The sequence below is a fragment of the Megascapheus bottae genome, chromosome X, assembly GCF_031878675.1.
Source record: "Megascapheus bottae isolate mThoBot1 chromosome X, mThoBot2.hap1, whole genome shotgun sequence".
Lineage (NCBI taxonomy): Eukaryota > Metazoa > Chordata > Mammalia > Rodentia > Geomyidae > Megascapheus > Megascapheus bottae.
Genome location: NC_143547.1, coordinates 6,499,440 through 6,525,845, shown reverse-complemented (window position 1 = coordinate 6,525,845; position 26,406 = coordinate 6,499,440). Strand labels below are relative to the sequence as shown.

At 41.2% G+C, this 26,406-nt stretch overlaps 2 protein-coding genes across 9 annotated transcripts in view; one reads left to right on the top strand and one right to left on the bottom strand.

Annotated features, from left to right (window-relative positions):
• Cdkl5 (cyclin dependent kinase like 5) overlaps nt 1-12,030 on the bottom strand; it is a 169,987-nt gene extending 157,957 nt beyond the window's left edge. For 2 of the 4 annotated variants that reach the window (XM_090326933.1, XM_090326929.1), the window contains exon 1: nt 1,474-1,559. The gene's annotated coding sequence lies outside the window, so the exon portion shown is untranslated. Of the gene's footprint in view, nt 1-1,473; nt 1,560-11,955 lie in introns of those variants that run through there. The other 2 variants (XM_090326930.1, XM_090326931.1) reach the window with 2 other exon arrangements.
• Nucleotides 12,031-12,155: 125 nt separating this feature from the next.
• Scml2 (Scm polycomb group protein like 2) overlaps nt 12,156-26,406 on the top strand; it is a 74,241-nt gene continuing 59,990 nt past the window's right edge. For 3 of the 5 annotated variants that reach the window (XM_090325719.1, XM_090325723.1, XM_090325721.1), the window contains exon 1: nt 19,032-19,135. In XM_090325719.1, the coding sequence (XP_090181845.1) occupies nt 19,089-19,135 (47 nt within the window). In that variant the 5' untranslated portion in view covers nt 19,032-19,088. Of the gene's footprint in view, nt 12,433-18,026; nt 18,082-18,970; nt 19,136-26,406 lie in introns of those variants that run through there. The other 2 variants (XM_090325724.1, XM_090325717.1) reach the window with 2 other exon arrangements.

Below are 26,406 nucleotides of genomic sequence, written 5' to 3'. Positions count from 1 at the left end.
AATGTTCCCTAGCTATCTACATATCACATATCTCAAAACAGAGGCACTCGTCTTAAATTTCTTTATTATTAATAAAGACATTAATTGGACTGCTGAATGTAAGATTATACTGCCTGCTTCAACATGAAACATACAGGGACAAGTAATAATAGCCTCTTCTCAGTTTTTGAAAAATATCCCAAAACACTTAAAGGAATGAAAAGCAAATTTTCACCTAAATATTTATTCATGCATAATTACAGACAGTGTTGGTAAAGATGTCCTTTTTGTAACCCTGCAGCAAGAATGAGACAAGCTGGAAATATTCTAGCAGATGTTACCTAAAACCATATTCCTATATTCTATTCATATTTATGTCTCCTATTTCAGTCAAATGCTCCCAAATTAATCTGTGCAATCTTTTACATTAGCTACATAATCATTACGCTCAAACAAACCTATTTCAGATGCACAGAAATTATTCTGTGCCAAGAACACTTTCTAAAATCAGCTTAAATTTCAGCCAATTAAAATAAATTGTGTTAAGAGAAGACTGATCCGCAACTACTTAAATATCACAGCATCCGTCTAATCTCAGTAGAGATACTAAGGTCAGGTTTTTCTTATTGAAGCATCTGTGCTAGAACACCAAAGTGAAGCGAAAAGCAAAACCCTCAAAGAAGATCTGCCTTTACACTGAAATATGCTCAGGTTATTTTTTACCCCAACGTGGGCACCAAACGTGTCAATGCTAGAAGGACCTGCTCGTTCTGAAAGATGGTTCCAAAACCCAGAATTCAATTTCGATGAGAGTCCAAAGGGTTTGAAGGTCCAAGAAAGGGCCAGTTTTTGCTCCCCCCTCCCCAGCCAGTCATGAACTTCACAGCAATGCCTGAAACTTGTTGGAGAGGGAGGGAGGTTGCTTAAGTCGCTGGGCCAGAAGGTAGATCTCTTGCCCACCCTCGCGGCACCCAAGGTCAGAAGGGCCCGGGGTCGGGGTCGTAACTCGCAGCCCCCAATGAGTGCCAGGCTCTATTGGATCTCAGGCTGGGGGTTCGGACGCTCGGCAAACCCTCCGCCCCTTGGCGCCGACGGGAAAGGGCTTCCCTCGCCGCAAGTCCCCGGAGCTCGCGCCGCGAGGGCGGCGGAGCGGGGACGCCGCAGACCCGTCTCGGAGGGGAGCCCCGCGGGGCGGCCTCGACCCCGCGGCTGCTCCTTCACTCCCTCGCGCCTCCCCGCACCACGAAAGTACAACCTCCGAGCCTCGGAAAAACACTTGCAAAGGGGCAACGGCTTGCCAAGGAAGGGCCACTCCAGGTTGGGACGCCCTCGCCGCGTCGTCCGGTTCCAGTGGGACCAGAGGTGCCGCTGCTTCTCTCGCCCACCCAAGAGGACCCGAGTGGGTTAAACCCTTCGCTTAGAAGAAACTGGAGAAAATACAACCGTGATGAGAATAAAAAGGCCTGGGGGAGGGGGGCAGGCGCGACTACTCACCCCGCAAGTCCCCCACCTCCAACCTGGGACCCCACAGCTCCGAAGGCCGCCGTCGCCGCTTTACCTTCCCGAGCGGCAGCGACAACTAATCGACTTCTCCAGCCCCGCCCTCTCGCAGAAACGAACGCGCAGCCTAATATGCTAACTTCCCCGCCCCGGCTTGCCGATGCGAGCCAGTAGACACGCTTCTTAGGACCCTATAGGTACCGCCTCAAACCCGCCCACTTTGAGTACCACCCAATGAAAACAGAGCGCTCGGCCTCGGCCTCGGGCTCGCGCGCCCCGCCCGCGCCGCTCGTTCTCGAGTCGCTACTTGGGTTTCGGGTACATGCTAGCCAACTCGCGCACGCGCGCGCCTCGCCTCCTAGCGCACCAGGTTTGGTTGCCTCTCCAGGCCCTAGCAACCTGGGCTGCGAGGATGGGAGGGGCGGGACCCGAGCGGCTAGCTATAGCAGGGGAAGAGGGGCGGTGAAGGGAGAAGATCGTGACTGAGAAAGGGGTGGTTGCGGGGGTTGGGGAGCCGAGGAGGCCCGGGAATCCGCTTGTCACTGCGGAAAAAAAGGGGGAATCCTGCCTGCAGCGCAGCTATCTGGACCTCCCTCCAGCGGGACCCATATATCGGGAGGGGGAGCACATTTTGGGCGGGAGCCAAAGAACTGCTTGGAAATAACGGATGGAGGAAGGCTTAGCTCTCGTTGGTAAAAATGATCATCGAAGTCCATTGTTGCTGCTATCTTAACTGTTGTAGCCTCGCATGCACATATACACAAACACGAGCGCACACACACACACACACACACACACACACACACACACGCAAACACACATAGACAGAGAGAGGGAGAGGGAGAGAGACAGAGTCGTCCTGCAGCCTGCAATCCCCGGGTGACTTAGGAGCAAAGAATTACCAGCCTGATGATTCCTTCCACAAAAGCTGGGCGCATGCGAAAGGCTGCTATGCAGCAACCCCCATAACTCTACTTCGGTCTGATGTCGTAAAAGATTCCCTAAGTGGGGAGGAAGCAATGAAGTCATCGCCTAGCCAGTAGAAATGTAAAGATTTTAATGATCACTTTGAATCAGATTTCCAATGAGCAGAAAGAGGTGATGAAATAGGAGAGAAATTTCCAATGTCACTTAAATTAAGAAACAATGATTTTCGAAAGACAGTGCAAGCAAATCTAAATAAAACCGTAGAACAATTTTCATTTTTTAAAAAGCAGAGACAAAAATCAGGCTATGTTTTCTGCATTTTAGGAAAACTACAAAAGACAGGTAGTGTGTGAGATCCTATCAGCCACCAAAATTAGGAATAAAGATGCAATATTGTAAAAGGAAATCGATACCTTGGATACAAATTTACTTCATCTATTCTCGTCTTGAATTTGGCTACAATGCAGAGCAATATGCTAGGTTTGGCTACTTCATGCCAAGCCAATAAGATTTTCTATTCATAACGTGCTGAATATGTGATGTGGAAATAATGGAACCTGCTTTCTCTTCAGCTTTTCTTCTGGAAGCACATTAGAAAATTTTACAGGTAGGAGAAATGAATTAGCAGTAGAGGAATAATGGAGTCAGTATTAACAGCAGGTGTTTATGGGGGCTCTTGTTCCTTCCAGAAGCAAAGTAACATGTTGTGACCTCAAGCTTCAATCATCATGTGGAGACAGAATCCCTGGGAAAAAATCATTTCATTTTCATCGGTCGCTATCTTTGTATTCGAAATTTCAGCAGCATTGCCTTTGAAGCAAATGAAAGATGCTTCAGCGGTGCAGATTCAGAACAAGATAAGGAAAAACCAATAACTGGCTATCTATTGATATGTAAATGAAGTGTGGTTTCAAGAAAGAATATCAAATAGTCTTCTAATGTGCCACCCCATATGTACAAATATGACCTTCCCCTTAGGGACATTTTTCTCTTTTATTTCATTTTCAGTAGTGGTGAAGAGATTCCTGAAGCCACAACCAGTTTATTTCATTCCTCTTCTCAGCAAACACTAGCCATTTTAGAGGGTTAGTAATAATTTTTTAAATGTCATGCTGTGGGGTGGGGGAAGGGAAATGGGGACCAAGACATGAGAAAGGGTATCAATGTATGTGAAGTAATGCACCTTCTATCTGGTGAATATAATGTAACCCTTCTATTAATTACAATAAAAATATATGAAAAAATGTCATGCTGTGACACTAAATGTCTTCTATGTGCCAAGACCTCTACTTACACTTAAGGCTGCCAGATGAAATACAGAGCAAATCAATAAGTTTTGATTTATTTCAATTTCAAATAAAAGAATAATTTTAATATAGCTATTCATTTTTATTCCAAATACATGAAAAACAAAGCTAGAAGACTGAGTAAACTTTTTAATCATTGTCAAAATAAAGACAGTCATGAAATGCCCTCTTGGGCTTAGATCTCCCAAAACAATCAGGAGTGTAAGAAAGAGCTTTAGGACCAAACAAAAGAATAAATTTGTAGTGTTTGTAAAAAGAGATAAGCATACTTACCCTAAAAAACAAACCTGATTTGCTGTTTATCTGAAGTTCAAATTTAACTATGCAGCCTCTATTTTTATTTGCAAAATCTGACAGCTTGCTAATGTTCCACACATTATCTTTAATCCTCACAATTCTATCCAAGATTCTCACCACTTTCCAGATGAAGAACCAACTTCAGAGCCTCCTCAGTATCTAGCTGTTTCCTCTCCTTTTAATAAACCCCCACTGTGTTCAGATAAATCCACATATCCAGGAGCTGAATCTCAATTAAGCTCAGTTAATCAATATGTGGCTTGTTTAGAATAAGGAGGAAAAAAATCATCTCATAGTTTGAAAGATTTTCTTCCCTGTCTATCCTGCTAGATGAAGAAGGAAACAAGTATCCTGATTGGCAACGGCAGCCATTTTGTCACTAATAAACCAGCTTTAGGTCAAAGCCTACAGTCTAAGTGAGACAAAGTTGAAAAATAGAAAAAAACAAAACAAAACTGGGTTCATGATGACATCATTGAGCTGCCTAATTAAACGTCTGCATTTTCCTTATGTTGAAGACATTTTGTATCGGGGCCGGGAGTTTGGCCTAGTGGTAGAGTGCTTACCTAGCATGCACGAAGACCCGGGTTCGATTCCTTGGTACCCCACATACATAGCAAAAAGCCGGAAGTGGTGTTGAGGCTCAAGTGGTAGAGTGCTAGCCTTGAGAAAGTCCAAGGACAGTGCTCAGGCCCTGAGCTCAAGCCCAGGATTGGCAAAAAAAAAAAAAAGACAGTTTGTATCAAATTTCTAATAGATGCAACAGAGGTATTTTGCTACCGATGTCAGAACCTTTGAGTGCTATTCATTATGGCTCTCAATAATAAATGAGCAGGTGGTGATCAAGGTGGAAGACAATTTTATCTAGGACATTTGGAACAAGACTAAATGAGCCTTTTATTCATTGATTGTCAAAACAATACTTATGAAATGCCCATCTGGACCTAAACCTCATAATGCACACAGCCAAAGAAGTAAGGGCAAAAATCAAGTTAAACCTGGTGTCTTTGGCTCAAACCTATCATCTTAGCTAGTCAGGAGGCTGAGATTTAGAGGACTATGTATGGTTCAAAGCCAAGCCTGGACAGAAAAGTCTGTGAGACTATCTACAAATAATCAGCAAAAGCCCGGTGCTGATAGCTCATGCCTATAATTCTAGCTATTCAGGAAGCTGAGATCTGAAGATTATGGTTCAAAGCCAGCCCAGGCATGCAAGTCAATGAGACTCTAATCTCCAATTAACCACCAGAAAACCAGAAGCGTCGCTGTGGCTCAAGGGGTAGGGCGGTAGCCTTGAGCTCAAGAGCTCAGGGCCAGCACCTAGGCCCAGTGTTCAAGTCCCACGACCAACCAAAAATAAAAACTAATAATAATAATAATAATTAGAAAAAAACAAACAGGCCTGGCCGGGGGTTTGGCCTAGTGATAGAGTGCTTGTCTAGCATGCACGAAGACCCAAGTTCCATTCCTCAGTACCACATACATAGAAAAAGCCAGTAGTGGTGCTGGGGCTGAAGTTGTAGAGCTCTAGCTTTGAGAAAGTCCAAGGGCAGTGGTTAGGCCCTGAGTTCAAGCACCAGGACTGGCAAAAAATATATAATGCCTGCAGGTGTGGCTCAAGTGCTAACTCTAGTTACATTCTTAGATATATTGCTTAATTTCTTTGTATCTCAGTTTCTGCCTCTATAAAATGGAGATAATAATAATACTGTTTATCTCATTGTTTAGGTAAAACATTTGGTGAAATGCAGAAAAAAGTACCTGGCCCCTAGTAGGGACTATATAAGGATTATTATTATTGTTGTTGTTGTTGTTTAACAGGTTTGATTCCATTAAACTTGGAGCAATTAATAAGCATCTTAATAATATCCCTCCCTTAATAGGTTTTGAAACAATCCTCAGTGATGCCTTTCCCTTGAATATATGCAGATAAACTAAGATGAAATATATATGTTGCATTATACCAATATTTTAATTAAAAATAGAAAACCATTTTTAAGCCTCCACTTAATTTGCATAGAAAACAAATGTATTCCTAGTATAAGTACTAAAAGTAATGAAATGGCTGTGCCTTTTATTTTCAGGTTTTAATCTTAGACCTAATTCAATGCAATTTTACAGGCTTTTTGTAAGGCAGCTTGGAAAGTTATACGGTAACACATATAATGGGAAACATTGATCTTGCTGCTTCTTAAATCTGCAAGACAATTCTTGCTTTTGTAAAGTTTTGCAATATAATAATTGATCATTAATGTAACATTGGTCTTCTGTGTGTACTCCTACTATATAAGGGATAATAGATACCATTTAGATATCTACACAATATAAATGAAAGAGAAGTTTTGATAAATAACAATAACTATTGTCTTTGAACTGTGAATATTGTAGCTCAGTGATAGAACACATGCTTACCATATGTGAGGCCCTAGGTTCAAACCCTAGTCCCACAAAAAGAGTAACTGACATTAGAAAAGTGGGAATTCCTTTTAGCCTTCTTATTAGCTTCACACAAGGAGGTTTCATTTTGATATGGCTATACATGAATACAATGTGCTTTGATCAGAGTAACTTCCTCCATCATGCTCCCTCCTCACCCCTCTTCCCAATCTCAACAAGCTTCATGGTTCTACTTAAATATTTTTCCATGCAATATTTTGACCAAATTCATCCGACTTTCCCTTCTCCATTTGTCCTACAAATTAGTATCTATACCCCAGATAAGACCTATTTTACATTCCTATCATTCATTTTTTAGTGTATGTTAATTGTTCAAGGGAGTTTCTCCATGGTATTTTATATTAATAGATCTCAATTATTTAGTTTTGTCCCTTCTGTTGATGGATATACAATATTATCAATTTTGCATTAAAAATAAAAATTGCTTCCCTTACTTTAAAATTTTGCTTTCTCAATGCTTAGCTTGGGTCATGAAAAGCAGTAAGTATTTGTTGAATGAATGAATGAATGAATGAATATATAATGAGTTCCCACATCATTTCTTGCTGTGTTGACACAATAGAGGGACATTAGAGATCCAGAAAACTGGGGCCGGGAGTTTGGCCTAGTGGTTAAAGTGCTTGCCTAGCATGCATGAAGACCCGGGTTCAATTCCTCGGTACCACATGTAGAAAAAAAAGCCAGAAGTGGTGCTAAGGCTCAAGTGGTAGAGCTCTAGCCTTGAGAAAGTCCAAGGACAGTGCTCAGGCCCTGAGCTCAAGCCCAGGACTGGTAAAAAAAAAAAAATAGAGATCCAGAAAACTATCTTAAAAACAGCAAAAAAAAAAAAAAAAAAAAAAAGAATACAAAGTGGCCAGACAAGCAGACAAGTTGACACTATCCAACTTGAGGAAAATAGTTGGGGGAAAGACATAACACCTTACTAATAACAATAAAATTATATTTTTTGTCAGTCATGGAGCTTGAACTCATGGTCTGGGTGCTATCTCTGAGCTCTATCAGCTCAAGGCTAGCACTCTACCATTTAAGCCACAGTGCCAACTTCCAGTTTTCTAGGGTGGTTAAAGAAATAACAGTCTCACGGACTTTTGTGCCCTGGCTGGCTTTGAAATGTGATCCTCAGATCTCAGTCTCCTGAGTAACTACGATTACAGGAATAATTTGGGATTAGCCTGGGCAACAAAAATAACAATGTCTTATCTCAGTAAGCAGCAGCAGTGTGTGATGTGATGTTGCACATCTGTCATCCCAGCTTCCCAGCTATGTGGAAGGATTGCTGTTCAAAAGGCTAGCCCCAGGCAAAATAGGAGACCCTATCTGAAAAAGACATAAAACAAAAAGGTCTGGAATATGTGTCTCAAGTACTAGAGCACTGCCTAACAAGAATGAGGTCCTGTGTTCAAACCAGTACTGCCCCTCAAAAACCAAACAGGTGGTAATTAATTTTGTCAGCTTTATTGAACTAAGTGATGCCCAGATAGCTGACAAAACACTTGCACATATGTCTGTAGGAGTGTTTCCAGAAGAGATCATCATTTGAATCAGTGGATTGAGGAAGAAGATCTGGGCCAGGAGTGTGGCCTAGTGGTTGAGTGCTTGCCTAGCATGTATGAAGCTCTGGCCTCAATTCCTCTGTACAACATACACAGAAAAAAACAGAAATGGTGCTGTGGCTCAAGTGGTAGAGCGCTAGCCTTGAGAAAGCCCAAGGACAATGCCCAGGCTCTGAGTCCAAGCCCAGGACTGGCAAATGATGGATGCACACCAACCAATCTGTTGAGGACCCAAATAGAACAAAAAGGCAGAGGAAAGTTGAACTCACTGCCTTTCTTTCCCTGAGTTGGGACATTCAGCAGTGGTTTCTGACTAAATTACCCCCACCACACTTACTGGTTCTCCAGCTTGCAGATGGTATATCACAAGAACTCTCAGCCTTGCCAATTCCTACACTAAATTTCCTCATATATCTATAAATATTCTGTCTCTCTGGAGAGCCCTGACTAATATACTTGGGTCTTGATTTCACTTAGTCTAATAAGAAATTGTTGACTGACTTTACAGATAAAATGTTAATGTAGCTTCCAAATCGTTTTAAAAAATGAAAAAGTACAATGTTTATTTTTTTCATTACCCAGCTTTTACCATTATAGGACAAAGTGATTGCTTTTTTTAGTTCAAAATACAAGTTTTTATTATATTCTCAAGCCAAGGCAAAGATGTGATCTGAAGTACATTAAATAAGAACATGCAGCACAGAACATAATTTTTACAGTTTGTTCCTCCAGCAACATCTCCAGTAAATCTCAAACATTTCATTTCAATATCAATAAAAAATATCAAGTCCACCTGGTTTTATATATTTGCTAAATGTAATTTTACAAGCTAGATTGAAATAGAAAACTGTCCATATTTTAAAACAGGACTAAAAGTTCATTACCAATGTACCTTTACCAATGACTACAACTTTCTTTGAAATGTAATTTAAGAGGTTGATTGATTAGTAGATAGAGAATTAGATAAATGAATAGATGCACAATTAAGTAAATTGAATAGAATGTCAATTGTAGAATCTGGGTGGTTGGTACATGGTGTCTACTACATAATTCTTTCCACTTTTAGCATTTTGAAGTTTTTGATAATTTGCCATGATACTCTGAAAGTAAAGATCACTTACTATTTCATACATCTGTTAGATCTTACTTCAAATTTATGTGTATCTACGTACCTACTACCCGTGCTACCTGAACTTTCCCAAAATGGACTAGATTATATATATATATATATATATATATACATATAGTTTGTTTTTTCATTTATTCTATTTATTACACTCAGATCAGACTTAGAGTTATTAGGAAAAATAAAACTAGCAGGACACAATCCCTTTCCAGAAGTATGCTTGGCCGATAAGTACTTAGAAGGACAACCTTCCCCACCACAAATTATTTCAAGGAATGTTAGTTTTGGATTTGAGTGTATAACTTGGTTACAGAGTAATTGTCTAACATATGTAATGCCCTGTATTCAATATTCAGCCCTGAAAATTTAAATTAATTAATAATGATTATGCTCTGAAATATTGTGATTAATTGAATTGATAGGAAGCTGCTGAAAAAAATGTCAAGACAAGTAGAAAAAGTTCTTTAAAACTGGTAGACCGGGGCCGGGAGTTTGGCCTAGTGGTAGAGTGCTTGCCTAGCATGCACAAAGACCTGGGTTCGATTCTCAGTACCACATACATAGAAAAAAGCCAGAAGTGGTGCTGAGGCTCAAGTGGTAGAGCTCTAGCCTTGAGAAAGTCCAAGGACAGTGCATAAACCCTGAGCTCAAGCCCAGGACTGGAAAAAAAATTGGTAGACTGGGGTTAGAGGAAAGATTATCAAAAATCTGAATGGAATATTGTACTCCCCAACTCCCCCCCACACAAAAAAAAACCAGTGACCAGAACAATACCTCTCATCTCTTATACTTTTTTTCTTTTGTCCTTCCCTTTCCCCATTCCCACAATGGGGATTAAACTCATTGTCTCACACTTGCTATTAGGCAGACACTATAAAACTTGCCTCCATTCTTTTTCTTTCTTTGGTTTTTTTGTTTTGTTTTTGCTTAGGCTGTTTTTCAAGCACAGTCTCATAAATTCTCACGCGGCCAGGCTCAGATTATAATCCTCCTACCTCTCCTGCAGCTGGAACCACCATTTAGGTTATCAGCTTATTGACAGAGATGGAGTCTTGATAAGGTTTTGTCTGAGTTGGCCTTGAAGTGCAATCCTCCTGATCACTACCTCTTAGGTAGCTTGGATTACAGATGTGAGGCACCTTGTCTGACCCACTTGTCCTATACTAAGACTTAACTTCCATCAAGATATCATGTCTACAGTTCCTCCACATGAATCTGGGTGGGATTGTACCCATGGTCAAAGTGACATTGTGTGACATCTAAGGATAGATTACAAAATAAAGCATAGCTTCCACTTGTTTCTTTTGAGGTGCTCATTGCTTTTTCCCTCACCTTGTTGCAAGGAAACCCACTCTACCTTATAGAGGTGAAATAACAGCCAAACCTAAATTCCAAGACATGTAAGTGCTGTGACACCAAGCCCTGGTTGAACTGTAGGCTTGCAATCAAAGTAATTCTAGGGATAGGTTGGGTTTTTGTTTGTTTGTTTGTTTTGTTTTGTTTTTGCCTGGGATTGAGTTCAGGGCCTGAGCATCGTCCTTGGACTTTCTCAAGGCTAGAGCTCTACAACTTGAGCCTCAGCACCATTTCTGGCTTTTTTCTATGTATGTGGTACCCAGGAATTGAACCCAGGTCTTCGTGCATGCTAGGCAAGCACTCTACCACTAGGCCAAACTCCTGGCAGAGATAGTTTGTTATGCCATGACAGATAGCTGATACAATGACTAAGACAAAAACCATATAAATTCACAGATACTAGCTTCCAAAAGTAAGTGAGTAACCGTATCACTCGTCTGGTAGGTGAATTTCAAAAAACAACTGATATCAATAATCCAACTATTTCACTCAAACTAATTATGTTAGTCTGTCACATATAAAACCTGTGGTATTTTTTTCCTACAAGAATTGCTAACAGATGGCCAGGTTGACTTGGGTTCATCCATTCAGTGAAGAATAATTAGCACCTATTATGTGGAAAACACTGTACTTCTCACAGTGGGACATACAAAAGGAACAGCCAATCATCATAAGCTATATTTTCCTGATTATTTCTTCTCTAAACTGCTCATAAACATAGGCATAATCAAAATGTAATCACGAAAAATTAAGGGAAGAAAAGTCTATTGCTTTACTGATTCATAAACAGGCCAATCAGCTTGTGAAAACATTTTTCAGAGACTAACCAAATAAAAACAGAAGTTTATTTCCCTTTTCTCTTGTTGGCAGTGCTGGGAAATTGAACTCAGGACCTCTTATAGCCATGTAGGTTTGGCAGGTGCTCTAGCACCTGAAACACCCCTCTAGTCCATTTTTTTCATTGGTTGTTCTTGAGGTAGGGTCTCACACTTTTCCCCTCTGGGTGGGCCTGGGCTGCTATCCTTTCATTTGTGTTCCGGGAGTTTGGCCTAATGGTAGACTGCTTGCCTAGCATGCACAAAGACCCAGATTTGATTCCTGGATACCACATACATGAAAAAGCCAGAAGTGGTGCTGTGGCTCAAGTGGTAGAGCATTAGCTTTGAGGAAAGCCCAAGGACAGTGCTCAGTCCCTGAGTTCAGCCCCAGGACTGGCAAAACAAAACAAAAACAAAAACTAAAACAGAAACAAAAAGAAACACAAAATTTCTTTGCAAACAAAGAATATCTAAGGAGGATTACAATTAAATGGCTTCAATATCTTAGGTTTCTTTGGAAACTTTATCTACAAAGGCATTTATACCATGAAAGGTACAGACATATATATATATATTACATACATATACTACATACATACATACATACATACATACATACATACACGCATACATACATACAGTAGCTGCACGAAGTTGAGAGCTGAAGAGGTTGTTTGTGATTTCCTTGCCCCCTCCCCATCCTCAGTCTCTTCTTTCCATGACTAAATCCATCTAAACCCCATCTCTTTTACTTAGAGCTATGTATCTGTTCTACTTTGTGACCTCATTTTTTCATTCTGAAGAGTGCTCTGACATAAACCCCAGCAAACCTGCCTCCTAACCCCTTTTGCCTCAGCCAGCTGTCTTTGAAGAGGGGCCAAAATATACTTTAAATTCCCTCCCTCTGATTTCCTTTCCATCAAAGGAACACTCGTATAGGAGAGTCATTTCTCTGTAAGAGACTGGTAGTCTGTGTGCTCAAGTGAGAAAGATGTCCTTCCACTGTATACATCTGCTGAGGATGCTGCAACAGGGTACCACCCACAGGGTCCCCTAAGCAACAAAATGTATTATTGTCTTGAAGATCTGAAGGCCAGAAATCTGGTATCAAGGTGAGGGCAGAATGGGTTCCTTCTAAAGGCAGTTAGGGAGAATCTGTTCCATGTCTATTTCCTGGCTTCTGGTGTTTTGTTGGCAATCTGGTATTTCTTGGCATGTAGATGCATCACTCCAGTCTCTGCCTTCGTCTTGACATGCTGTTCTCCCTGAGTTCTATCTGTGTCCAAATTTCTCCTTTTTGAAAACACACTAATCATATTGGTAAAGGGGGGGGGTGTCCTGTTCTACTCCATGATGACTTCATAGTGGACTTTATCCTAACCACTTACATCTGCAATGACCCTCTATCCAAATGAAGTCACATACTGGGGGGTTAAGACTTTAACTTATGTTTTTCAAACAGCATATTTCAATCCATAATGCCCACTTCATGCAAAAAATACTCATGAACAGGGGGAGGGGACTAAAAGGCTAACTGTTCAGCAGAAGAGATCAAGAGGTGATCAGGTCCTTCTTGCTGCTGAGTAGTGCTATAGTTTATTGAGGCCCTAAACTCTTAGCATGGCTTTCTCCTCTTGCTGTCACTACTTCTGCTCAGGCTGTTCCACTTCCTTTGTCCCTCATGCTATCCTATAGGGCGTGATCTGTCTCTGCTTCCTTGGGGACCAGTTCACAGATGAGAATGGGTCGTTAGAAAACAAGCATCTCATTCCTGAGCTATTGCTCAAGAATCTAGGTTCCCCAGTGGGTATTTGGCAAGACTGAAGTGCAAGTTCAGGATTCGTGCCATGGAAATTGGGAAGGAAAGAAAAAAAAAATGTGGGGCCAGGAGTTTGGCCTAGTGGTTAAAGTGCTTGCCTAGCATGCATGAAGACCCGGGTTCGATTCCTCGGCACCACATACATAGAAAAAAATCCAGAAGTGGTGCTGAGGCTCAAATGGTAGAGCTCTGGCCTTGAGAAAGTCCAAGGACAGTGCTCAGGCCCTGAGCTCAAGCCCAGGACTGGCCAAAAAAAAAAATGTTTGTTTTGGGGGGGTTTTGGTAACATTTGGATTTCTAGTCAGGACATTATGCTTGCTAGGGAGGCAGGCATTCTACCACTTGAGTCATACCTCCAGTCCTTTTTGCTGTGGTTATTTCTGAAATAGGGTCTTGTTTCTCCTCCCTTTCCCTTGGGCAAGTCTGGATCATCATCATCCTATTTACACTTTCAAGGTAGCTGGGATGAGAGGCATGCATCATTATGCCCAGTTTCTTCTGTGGAAATGGAATCGCATGAGCCTTATTTTTCCTGGGCTAGCTTTAAGTGATCAATTGACAAGTGCATGCCACTGTACCCAAGTCTTGGCTGAAATAGGGATCATGTGAATTTTTTGCCTGGACTGGCCTAGAATTGTGATCCTCCTATCTTCACCTCCTTAGATTAAATGTGTAAGACGTAAGCACCTGACCCAAAGAGCTTTTTAAGTGACTATAAGTTATGATGAGCCAGAGGGAACAATCCTAGCTACTCAGGAGGCTGAAATCTGAGGATCGCAGTTCAAAGCAAGCCTGGGCACTAAAGTCCGTGAGATTCTCATCTCCAGTTAACCACTACAAGACCGGAAGTGGCGCTGTGGCTCAAGGGGTAGGTCGGTAGCCTTGAGCTGAAGAGCTCAGGGACAGCTCCTAGGCCTAGAGTTCAAACCCCATGACTGGCAAAAAAAAAAAAATCAGTAGTGCAGAGCTTCATACATGCTATTATGGAAGTGCTTTACCACTGAACTAATCCCTAGCCCTAGCTCAATTTTTAGTTATTATGTAGTATGAGGATTTGAATTCCTTTGTTTTGAACACCATAACAAATTGCTTACACTTTAATTCAATGGATATGTCATATTGATTTTTTAAGTATTAAATCTTTTTAAAGCATATGTACCATACTAATGTATATACATTTCTCAGTTCATGCATGAAAATTGTAAGGGCTCAGTGAAGGAACAGTAATGATATATTTGGTATGATGGCTTTCTCAGCTAATTGCTACTAATTGCTGTTTTAAGAGGATTTTTTTATTGCTTTAAAAGAAGTAAAAATACATTTTAATAAAAGGCATATTCCTTGCTAGTCATGATTTAAATCCTTCCTGACACTTCATCCCCTATCAGCTCTACAAGCTTTTTTTTTTTCCTTCCCAGCCTTTTTTTTCTTACATAGGGACAGCATAATCTCTTAGCTTGATTGCTTATAGCTGGTACCCTACCACGAGAGGGTCTCCTCTTGCAGAGCTGGGATTACAGATATGAATCACTCACTGGGCTCAGCTTATTTGTTGAGATGGAATTTTTGGTAACCTTTTGTCCAGGTTAGCCTAAGAGAAGACTAAGAGAAATTAAAGAGGGTTCCCAGGTCTGGGTACAGTGGCTTATGCCTGTAGTTGCCAAGAGAACTTGCCTAAATCACAGCTTGGAATGTGTCACTGCTTAGCTAAGAAAAGCTTATGACTGCCCACGTTCTACAAAGAAAGATGCAGGATCCTCCTGGGACTTTGGGGGCTTTTGAAGGCTATTTGTTGACTTGTAGACCAAGACCTGAGCAGCATAAGCCTAACAGGTAGAAGTTCTGGGCTTAACAGTATCTGTGCTCAAACCAATTCTCTATCCTGAGCTATTTCTATGGATTCCCAGACATTTTGCTGCCATTTAGGGACTAGATGCACTCTTGGAGCCACCGTATTTCACAAAATTCTTTTCAATGTATGAGGACGAATCCTCTTCTACATCTATGCTAATTCAAGCAAGCCCTGCAAGGCCTCATTCCAGTCCACTTTTCTTCAACACTTTCCCAGGATCTCTAGCTCAGTGCAGTTTCCCTTTCTCAGTGTCTCCAGGGTACTTCTTATTTATTTGAGTATCAATTCTTTTATTTATTTATTTTTTTTTCAAATCAAGATTTCTTTTCTTTTTGTTTTTTTTTTTTTGGCCCCTTTCTCTTTCTGGCCCCGCTCGCTCCGGCCGTGCTCGCTCCGGCCCGGCTAGGCCCCCTTTCTAGCTCAGGCCCCGCTCGCTCCGGCCCCGCTCGCTCCGGCCCGGCTCGGCCCTCTTTCTAGCTCAGGCCCCGCCCGGCGCCGGTCCCGCTTGCTTCCGCCCGGCTCGCTCCAGCTCGCTCCGGCCCGGCTCGCTCCGGCCCGGCCCTGCTCCTGGCTTGCTCTGGCCCCGCTCGCTCCGGCCCGGCCAGCTCTCGCTTGCTCCTGGCTCTGCTCGCTCCGGCCCCTTCTCGCTCTGGCCCCGCTCGCTCCGGCCTCGCTGGCTCTGGCTCGGCTCGCTCCCGCACGCTCCGGCCCTGCTCGCTCCGGCCCCGCTCGCTCCGGCCACCACTCGGTTGGGCTCTGTTCACTTCAGCTCGCTTCTTTCGCTCTCTGTCGCCGTCGCAGTCTTGTCTCTGCAACTGTTCCGGTTTGGTTGTGTCTCGTCTCTGCCACTTCTGGCTTGGTTGTGTATGTGGGACACCGAGGAATCGAACCCGGGTCTTTGTGCATGCTAGTCAAGCACTCTAACCGCTAGGCCAAACTCCCGGGCCCTTGAGTATCAATTCTATAGGGCCGTCACTAAATCTTGTACAACCATGGCAAGGCATGTTTTGTATCTACTGCTTTGTATCCTTTGTGTCCAGCACGTAGTGAGAGATCATATTAAAAAGTTATATTTGCACATAACATTATCAAGTTTTTAAAAATTTCAAACATAGAAAAGACATCACGATAACAGAGCCATGATCTTCATTCCCAGATTTAACAAAATGTGTTTTTTAAAAAAGATTTTATAAATAAAGCACATGAAAAAAAGAGTCATAGAAAATAGTTAAATCTCACCCCCTGTTCCCACCCAAGGATATCCTTGTTCCTCCTTTGTCTCTCCAGAGGCCCCAGGACACCATAAACAGGATGCTTACTGCTAAAGACTGAAACCTCCAGGCTTCTTTGTCCACTAGCTTCCAGAGGGGCTATGCCTCCAGGAGATCCAGTAGAAAATGAGACAGGAGATGAGAGAGCCCTGATCTGCCTGCTGCTGCAGATTGTAGGGTTGCCAGATCAAATACAGGCTGCCTGGCTAAATCTGAATTTCAGATAAATACTAAATTCTTTTTTTGTTGTTTATTAGAATCAGTTAGTTGTACAGGAAGGTTCATTTGGACATGTCCCTACATGCATAAATGTACTACTGTAACTTGATCACACCCAGACCTCTTCTACCTCCTTCCCAAACCGATCTTCATAAGCTCCATTTTTCAATTTTTTCACACATATCCATAAGGGATTTGGAACATATTCTTTTTTAATATATATATATATATATATATATATATATATATTTTGCCAGTCCTGGGGCTTGAACTCAGCACTGTCCTTGGGCTTTCTCAAGGCTAGAGCTCTACCACTTGAGCCACAGTAGCACTTCCAGCTTTTTTCTATATATGTGGTACCAAGGAACCGAACTCCGGGTCTTTGTGCATGCTAGGCAAGCACTCTACCACCAGGCCAAACTCCTAGGCCTTTGGATCATATTCTTACTACTTTACCCTCTTTATTGTCTTCTCCCTGTCATTAGTGACCCTACCTCTGACAGGATAAATTTCACTTTCCTAATAAATACTTATTTTTGTTAAAGTACGTGTTGATGGTTCAAAAGGGTTTTATCATGATATTTCACACATGCAAACAATGTACTTTAATCAGGTTGATTTTATATGTGTATATATATATATATAATCCTTTATGTGTTGTGTATGTATACTAATGTATCCATTATATATTCATTGTTTATGCCTAGTACCCCATTTCCACATTTCCATATGAGAGAAACACATCATCCTTCGGAATCTGGAATACTTCAATACAGATCCATCTATTTCCCTGAAAATGACATAATTTCATTTCTCTTCATGGTTGAACAATATTCGTGTGTGTGTGTGTGTGTGTGTGTGTGCGTGCGTGTTGCTAAATCTAGAGAGATTCCTAGAAATGGGATTTCTGTGTGGGCATTGTTCTTCCTAAAATAAAATCTCCAGCATAGTTTGGGTATTATAATTTTGTGTGATAATCGACTATATTCTTAAGATGTCTCTCAGTCATCTGTGACATGTATTGGGTAAAGACATGGACAAACTTCCCGCAAAATGGGGGAGGGTCATAGTTGTGAGTTGATAAGGTGGAAACAAAGACTGTCTGTGAAGAATCCATACAGGTGGCTGAGGATCTTGTTCCTGCCTCAATTTCTGCCTCTCCTTTTTATCCAAACACTAGCAAATGTTCCTTGCCTTTGGAACTAGGTTCCTACCGTTGTATTTACCATACAGATAAAAATCCACGAGAAAACCGAAGACACATTTTGAAAGATCTAATCAGAAGTCCTTATTAAAAGGCCAGCAACTACATGGTGGACTGTGTCTGAAAGACCAGCAGGCTGGACCAGATCGTAGACAAACCTTTTAAAGAAGTCCTCACCTTTGGGTGTTGACAAAACCCCAACCTAAACAAAGGTGTGAGGAGAGCCACTGGGAGAAGGGCTCCCTGGGGCTAAAGAACGCATTTGCATATCCTTTCTGGGCCAAAACTACTGTAGCATCTGATCTGCATAACCTTCAGAACTGAGCCTCCATCAACTGAGCTAGGCATCTGCAATTCAAAGGATGGCTTGTCTCACTTCTAGACCTTTGGAGCTGGGTGAGTAGCCCCCACTACCTGGTTAGGTGACTGGATGACTGTGAAAACTACGTGACTTCCTTAGACCTACTCTACTTCACCACCCTTCCAAATCCTCTCACCCCAGGAATTACCACCCAGAGACCTGACTGTGCATCTTAGGCTGATACCCCTAAGTATCAGATTTGATCTCCCCTTGGCAAGTCTTGTCTGTTTGTGGGAGTTTCTTTTCTACCAAGGGATTTCAAAGCAATCTGGTGAAGATTAATGCCCAGAAATGTGTTAATGGTGATGAAATGGATTGCTTCTGAGGACCATTTGTGTCTTAGTAATCCAGAAAGCTAGATTTTAAAACAAGGGAACTCTTTTAGTACTGAATAATGTAAAAGTAACCTCCTCTCCAGAGGAAAGTCTTTGTCTTTTCCCCACACCATTTTGTCTTTATCTTGAAGAATTTCTTGAAGATGTGTATTTTAAAAGGATCAGGTAAACGATTGCCATGTTTCCTGTCTCCACGCTACATGGAACACTAAAGTTGCCTCTAATCCCACAGTGCCGTCTTCTGGCTAAATGTAGCAGACACAATTTTTTGCACAGTATAATTTCTAAGAGCATTTGTCCTAAAGGCCAGGAACCATTTGTTGGCTTGGCTAGCCTAAGTCAGGAGGGATCAGGTTTGTTTGCTTTGTTTAGTTGAAGAACATTGATAAAATGTGTTAAGTCCTATACAACTGACACCTTATTAAAACATTTTGAGTCAGCTAAGGTGCAGTACCTAGTGAAGTGGATTCACCTTTAGGTCTGGGCCTGCGTCTGTGGGTTTTTAACAAACTTTCAGGTGATTTAAATTCTGCTGATCGAAGGGCTATATTCAATATGGTGGAAATTGATTTGAGGTGTATTTTTACAGCACAATCCTTCTGGATGCATTTTAAACAATTCTCATAGGCTGTGGAGGAAGCCTGAAGAAGGTGAGGTACTCGGGACACAGTACCTCCTTCATCCTTCTACTGTGAGGGGCCTTTTAAATGGCACATGTCAAAAACAACTTCTTTTTCCTTCCTTCACAAACAAGGTAAGTTAATCTTTCCTCATTCAGAAAGTTTCTTAGTCTTCTGATTTTTGGAGATGTGAATTTTAAGTAGGTATAGATCAAGCAGAAAATTGTTCTGTTTGAGTGTGTTTGCTCTCTTGTCTTTCTTCAAGCTATCTTTAAACAATCTCTTTTGTAGTGTGTGCTGGTACATACTTGTAATCCCAGTGCTTTGGAGGCAGAGGCAGGAAGCTTAGCAGTTCAAGTTCAGTCTGGACTTGGCTATATAAAAAGTTCAAGGCCAGCCTGGACTATGCAGGAGACCATGTCAAAACTCACCCCCAACACATATCAAAACCAAACTACAACAAAGGAAGCAAAAGCAAAACCAAAACCAAATCCACCCCCAAACCTCTCTTTAGTTGCCCCACAGTGCCATCTAGTGTTCTAGATGTAGAAATCTCCAAATGGCTTTACTAGGTAGTATTTTCTGAGTGGTTCTTTCTCTTGAAGAGAACAAAGGCCATTTTAAGAGTTTGGGATGGGGCGAGGAGCGGGGTGGGGGCAGGGGGGTGGTGTTTTGTGAACTAAGCAGGATTTCTGAGGTTATCTAGAACTAAAACTGTATAAAATCTCAGAAAATCTTTAGGAGAATTTAGGTAACTTTTTTTTTTTTTTTTTTGTGGGTCATGGGGCTTGAACTTGGCTGTCCCTCAGCTCTTCAGTTCAAGTCTACCATCCTACCCCTGGGCCTGGGTGTTGTCTCTGAGCTCTTCAGCTCAAGGCTACCACCCTACCCTTGAGCCAAGCCCCATTTCCTGTTTTCTAAAGGTTAATTTGAGATGAGAGTCTCAGGTCCTTTTGTGCTCAGGCTGGCTTTGAACTTTGATCTTCACATCTCATTTTCCTGAGTAGCTAGGATTACAGGCATGAGCCACTGTGCCGGCTAGGTAAGAATTTTTAAATTTCTGTGTACATGTTGATTTTTATTATATCTTTATTTGGTGGTGCTAGAAAGGATATAGTCATTGAATGATGCTTTCATTCACCCTGTCATTTTTTTCTGTATTATATTTTGGGGCAAAGTTCTTTATTTGGACCTTTTCAGGGCAAAGCGTCCCTAGGATGGGACTGCATTAGCACAAAACCCAGCTGGGAAAGGAGGGAGCTCAAAGGGTCTTCTAAGTGTGAAATTAAATGAAAAATGGAGGGACATATTTCCCTCTCACCCAGGTCTAGAATGTGACAAATTTTGAGGAACATTTGTTGTCCATAGCTAGCCCTTGTTCACTTGTACACACCTTATACCAGTGACAATACCGACATCAACTGGCCAGCCCCTCTCACCACAGCATCAGTTATGACATTGATCCTGACTCTTAAGTTTGAGAAAGCTGATTGTATTTTGTGCATACATAGTAAAAGCACTTCTCCCTTGTTTGGTTTGACCAATGATCATAAGGAAAAACTTTAGAAATGCTTTTGCCCCAAATGCTACAGAATTCATAATGAAAACCTTTCCCTATATTATTATTATTATTATTATTATTATTATTATTATTATTATTATTTTGCCAATCCTGAGGCTTGACCTCAGGGCCTGGGCACTGTCCTTGGGCTTTCTCAAGGCTAGAACTCTACCACTTGAGCCAAAGCACCACTTCCAGCATTTTCTGTGTATGTGGTACCAGGAACTTGAGTCCAGGGCTTTGTGTATGCTAGGCAAGCACTCTATTACCAGGCCACGTTCCTGGCCCATCATATATATATATATATGCTCAGGCCCTGAGCTCAAGCCCAGGATTGCCATTCCGGGCTTGAGCTCAGGGCCTGAGCACTTTCCTTGGACTTTCTCAAGGCTAGAGCTCTACTACTTGAACTGCAGCACCAATTCCAGCTTTTTTTCTATGTATGTGGTGCCAAGGAATTGAACCTGAGTCTTAGTGCATACTAAACAAGCACTCTACCACTAGACCAAACTCCCGGCCCATCTTCCCTATTTTTAAACTCTGTACTGGGCCTCAAACCTGGGTCTGTTTGGGCTCTACTTACTACTTTGAGAAGAGTATCAGATTGGGCTTTGGGATCAGCTTAGTGATGATGGGACTAAGACTTAAATTTCCACATGCAGGAAATGGGATAACAGTGCTATCTGCTTCTTGGGTAACAATGAAGATCAAATGAATATTCCTAGAACAGAACTTTTATTTGATTAATCCTATTTATTGTTGAATGAATAGTATATGTATTTATGTTACTATTATATATACTACAAATACATGTATAAGTATCTATACAAATACATTTACACAAATATATACTTACACACATATATATATTTGTGTGTATATAATTGTAGTAGATACAAATATATTTGTGTACGTTTATTAGACATATATTATATCTATATATTTCTGCACACACATATATATATATTATATGTAATAGGGTAAATGATACCCTTCAAAAAGTCTGGTCTAGGCTGGGTGCCAGTGGCTCATGCATGTAACCCTAGCTACTCAGAGATCTGAGGATCTTATTTTATGTACCCCACCAATATAGGAAAGTCCATGTGATTCTTATTTCAAATTAACCACCAGAAAGTAAAGGTATTAATCAAGTTGCTAGAGCACCAGCCCTGAACAAACACTGAAGGACAGCCCAAGGCCTTGAGTTCAAGCCCTAGGACAGACAGACAGACAAACAGATAAACACACACACACACACACACACACACACACACACACACACACAAATATGTCAGATTCCATCCCTGGAGTTTGGGAATGCTGCCATATATAACAAAAACTGGAGATATAATTAAGCCAGGGACCTGAGGAATTATAATGGCTTATCTAGATTTTCCTTTGGTATCAATCACAAGGGTCATTGTGATTGAAGAAAGAAGCAAAAGGAAATCAGGAGTAGAAGGCAATATGACCAAAAAGACAGGGGTTGCTGTGACATTGCCGTAAGGCCACACATACAAACATTCACTAGAAGCTGGAAAAGATGAGGAACTAATTCTCTCCCCCATCTTTCTTTTTTTTTTTTTATAATTTTTTAATTTCAATGCATAGAGGGGTCTTTCCCCCATCTTTCTGAGAAGGCACTTTGATTTTAGCCTGCAGAAGGATAGGAGAATAATTATTTTTAAAATTTTAAGCCACAAAATTTGTTGTAGTAGCCTTTGAAAATAAATATATAACTTTTATGTAAAAAAATCACAGCTATAGCTGGGTGCAGTGGCTCATGCCTGTAATCCTAACTACTCAGGAGGCTGCAATCTGAGGATCAAGGTTCAAAGCCAGCTAGCCCTGGCACAAAAGGACCTGAGACTCTTATGTCTAATTAACCTCTAGAAAACGGGAAATGGGGTTGGCTCAAGGGTAGGGTGGTAGCCTTGAGCTGAAGAGCTCAGGGACAGTGCCCAGGCCCCAGGGGTAGGGTAGTAGCCTTGAGTTCAAGGACAGTGCTCAGGCCTAGTTCAAGCCCCATGATCCCCCCCCCCCCCGCAAAAAAAAAATCAGAGCTATCCTGGCTATATCACAATGTATGTAAAAATTATTTTTTGCCAGTCCAGGGCTTGAGCTCAGGGCCTAAGCACTGTTCTTGGACTTTCTCAAGGCTAGAGCTCTACCACTTGAGCCTCAGTACCACTTCTGGCTTTTTTCTATGTATATGGTACCGAGGAATGGAACCTGAGTCTTCATGCATGTTAGGCAAGCACTCTACCACTAGGCCAAACTCCTGGCTCTAAAAATTATTTTTTAAAGGAACAATTTAGAAATCAAATGTCTCCCTCTTCCTGAACCTTCCTACCAAATACATAGAAATATATATTGCATGAATGTATCTGTTCATTTTAGTTTGCAAACTAAAAAGATAAGGGAACATGTCAGAAATTTTGTTCTGAAAATTCTAAAGAGGGAACAGAAACTATTGAAAGTGTTTTGCATGGATATGAGATTGACTGGAATACATTTTAAACATTTGTGGAAATGGTCAATGAAATACCCCCTATAACTAATATATCTAAAAAAAAAGATGTTGAATGTCATGGTAGGAAGATGGGGTGCTAATGGTACCCATGTTTCTTTAACACTAATGACATAAACTTCTGTGGCATCTAGTCTCCTAAAATAATAACAACAAATTCAAATTTTGTTACCACACTACATTTTCATTTTTTGCATAGTCCTCTTTAGAATGCTCATTTACTAATTTTATTTATCACCTTCAATTTTTGATAGATTGAGAATATTGCTAGTAAAATTTTTCAGTGGAACAATTTATCCAAGCTATCTATTTAAATCCCATTTGCAAGCTTCTATTTAAGAAATGTAATTAAAATCAACGTCAGCAGCTAGAAGTCTCACCGGATATAATCTCTGTAGGCTAAACTCTTTTGTGGATTCCATTTAAATTTTATATTAATTACCATTTCCATCTAATTATGGCTGCTATTCTTCTGTCTGTCTCCTACTCTCCATGTCTTAATATTTGAAGGTGGTTTTGACAAAAAATGCAAAGTACATATATTGTATACTTCTGGGCTACTCCTCGGTATAGAAAATTTGAAAATGTATCTTAATATTCATCTTGTCTAGAGGACTCTTTCCTGCAGTGTCGTCCCCATTTCAAGGAGTCTGCAGCTCTGTAGCTCTGATGTCTTGGTTCTCATCAAACCAACCTATTGTGGCACCATATCAGCAAATTGTGATAGTCTCCTGGGAGTTTCACAGACAACAGTCCTGATAGAAAAGCCATTATCACAACCACTCCTGCTGCATATTGATACTTAATAATTATACATTGATACCCCCAAAATACCTTATCCATTGTGACTTGCCACTAGTGATAAGGAAATGAAATATCAAAATTAGACCTTGAAAATACTGATTTCATAGTAATTGAGCTCCTTAAAAATTGTCATGGCCATGTGACAAAATGACAAAGGAAATGTCTGGAGGAAGCCTAAGCCTAGCAGAAGCTGCAGGTTACAAAAGAGAGAACAGAGCCATATGTATACATATAGGCCAAGGCCCGCATGCGTTTGAAATCAGGATGTGTGTATGGGTGATCTTTTCCTCCTCTTCCTCCTTCTATTTCTGCTTCTTTCTTCTTTTGATAGTATTGAGGTTTGAACTCAGGGCGTTGCACTTACAGTCAAGTGCTCTACTACTGGAACCATAGCCCTAACCATTTTTACTCTATTTTTTGGCCTGAACTATGATCCTTTCATTTATATTTTGCACATAGGCATACCACTATCAGTTAAGGTAAAGTCTCTGTGAACATCTCCTCACAGCAATTTTCCCTGTCAATCTCTGCCTCTAGAGTAGCTATAGATGTGAACCACTTACATTTGGTTGGGATCTTTGAAGATATCAGAGTGTACTCCATGATTTTTCAGTGTTTGCAGTTTGTGAGTCTCAATGTCCTCATCGAATAGATGTTTTAGTGTGACAATCTGAGGCCGAATGTTATTTATTTTCTGTGGATGACTCTTTGATTTGTATTCAAGTTAACAGTCTTTCTTCTTTTTTTTCTTTTCTTTCTTTTTTTTTTTTGAACTTGGCCTGGGCACTGTCCCTGAGCTCTTCAGCTCAAGGCTACTACCCTACCCTTGAGCCAAGCACCACTTACCGTTTTTTAGAGGTTAATTGGAGATAAGAGTCTCAGGTACTTTTGTGCCCAGGCTGGCTTTGAACCTTGATCCTTAGATTTCAGCCTCCTGAATAACTAGGATTGCAGGTGTGAGCCACCGTGCCCGGCTCAGTCTTTCTTCTTTACGTGTATTTTATGCCACTGATACAGGAAAGAAACTAGCTTAGTTGTATCTGGAATATTCTGTAATCTGTATCTTCTTCATGATGTTGATGTTTGATTCATTCTTTTTTATCCTCTGTGTATCTTCTGGATTGTAAGTTAAATCCCACCTTGGTAGACTCAGTGATTTGGAGAATATAATATTCCATAGGCTGCCCTGCTTGCTTATTGTTTCAATTCAAAAGGCACATGTCTGTTATCTTTTTTTTTTGGCCAGTTCTGGAACTCAGAGCCTGAACACTGTCCTTGGACTTTCTCAAGACTAGAGATCTACCACTTGAGCCATAGCACCACTTCTGGCTTTTTCTATGAATGTGGTACACTTGAGCCATAGCACCACTTCTGGCTTTTTCTATGAATGTGGTACCGACGAATCAAACCTGGATCTTTGTGCATGCTAGGTATGTACTCTACCACTAGGCCAAACTCGCAGCCCCACTGTTATCTTCTTTAACATTATCCAGTGGGTTCACAGATGACACTTTGATCCATTAGTTGTAAAGATATCTGCCTTCGCCAGGCACCTGTGGCTCAAGTCTCTAACTCTAGCTAGTCAGGAGGCTGAAATTTGAGGATCGTGGTTCAAAGCCAGAAAACAAAGTGGCCCTGTGCACTAGCTAGCCTTGAGCTGAAAAGCTCAGGGACAGGGCTCAAGTCCAGAGTTTAAGCCCCTAATGATGCCTGGTTTTATGGTAATCTACCCTGTAATGGTTTCAGCATCCCTTGGTGATTATTATTAACTGCATCCTCTGTTTCATTGGGGTTGTCAAAATGTTGATTTTGTACTTCTATAATTCCTGCTGTGCTTATTAGCTGAGATTATTAGGTAAAAACCTTTTGCCAGCCACTAGGCCCATTTGGCAATACAGAAACAGAATTAGACCACAGTACTTTTACAGAATTAGTGAATTTCCCCCAACCAAAATGCTCATTTACATGCTAATGAAACTCACATTTACATATTTATTAGTTTCACCAGCTCCCAAATTCATCTGCTCCTTACAAAATGCCATTATGTTTTTGTACACTTTTTTTTCATTCCTTTATTGGGGCTACTGTAACTTTTATGTCTCTTCATTAAAAACCTTTTTTTTAGGGGCTGGGAGTTTGGCCTAGTGGTAGAGTGCTTGCCTAGCATGCATGATGACCCAGGTTTGATTCCTTGGTACCACATACATAGAAAAAAAGCCAGAAGTGGTGCTGAGGCTCAAGTGGTAGAGCTTTGGCCTTTAGAAATTCTAAGGACGGGACTCAGGCCCTGAGGTCAAGTCTAGAACTGGAATTTTTTTTTTGCCAGTCCTGGGCTTGAGCTCAGGGCCTGAGCACTGTCCTTGGATTTTCTCAAGGCTAGAGCTCTACCACTTGAGCCTCAGCACCACTTCCAGCTTTTTTTGTATGTATGTGGTGCCAAGGAATCGAACCCCGGTCTTCGCGCATGCTAGGCAAGCACTTTAACCACTAGGCCAAACTCCCGGCCCAAT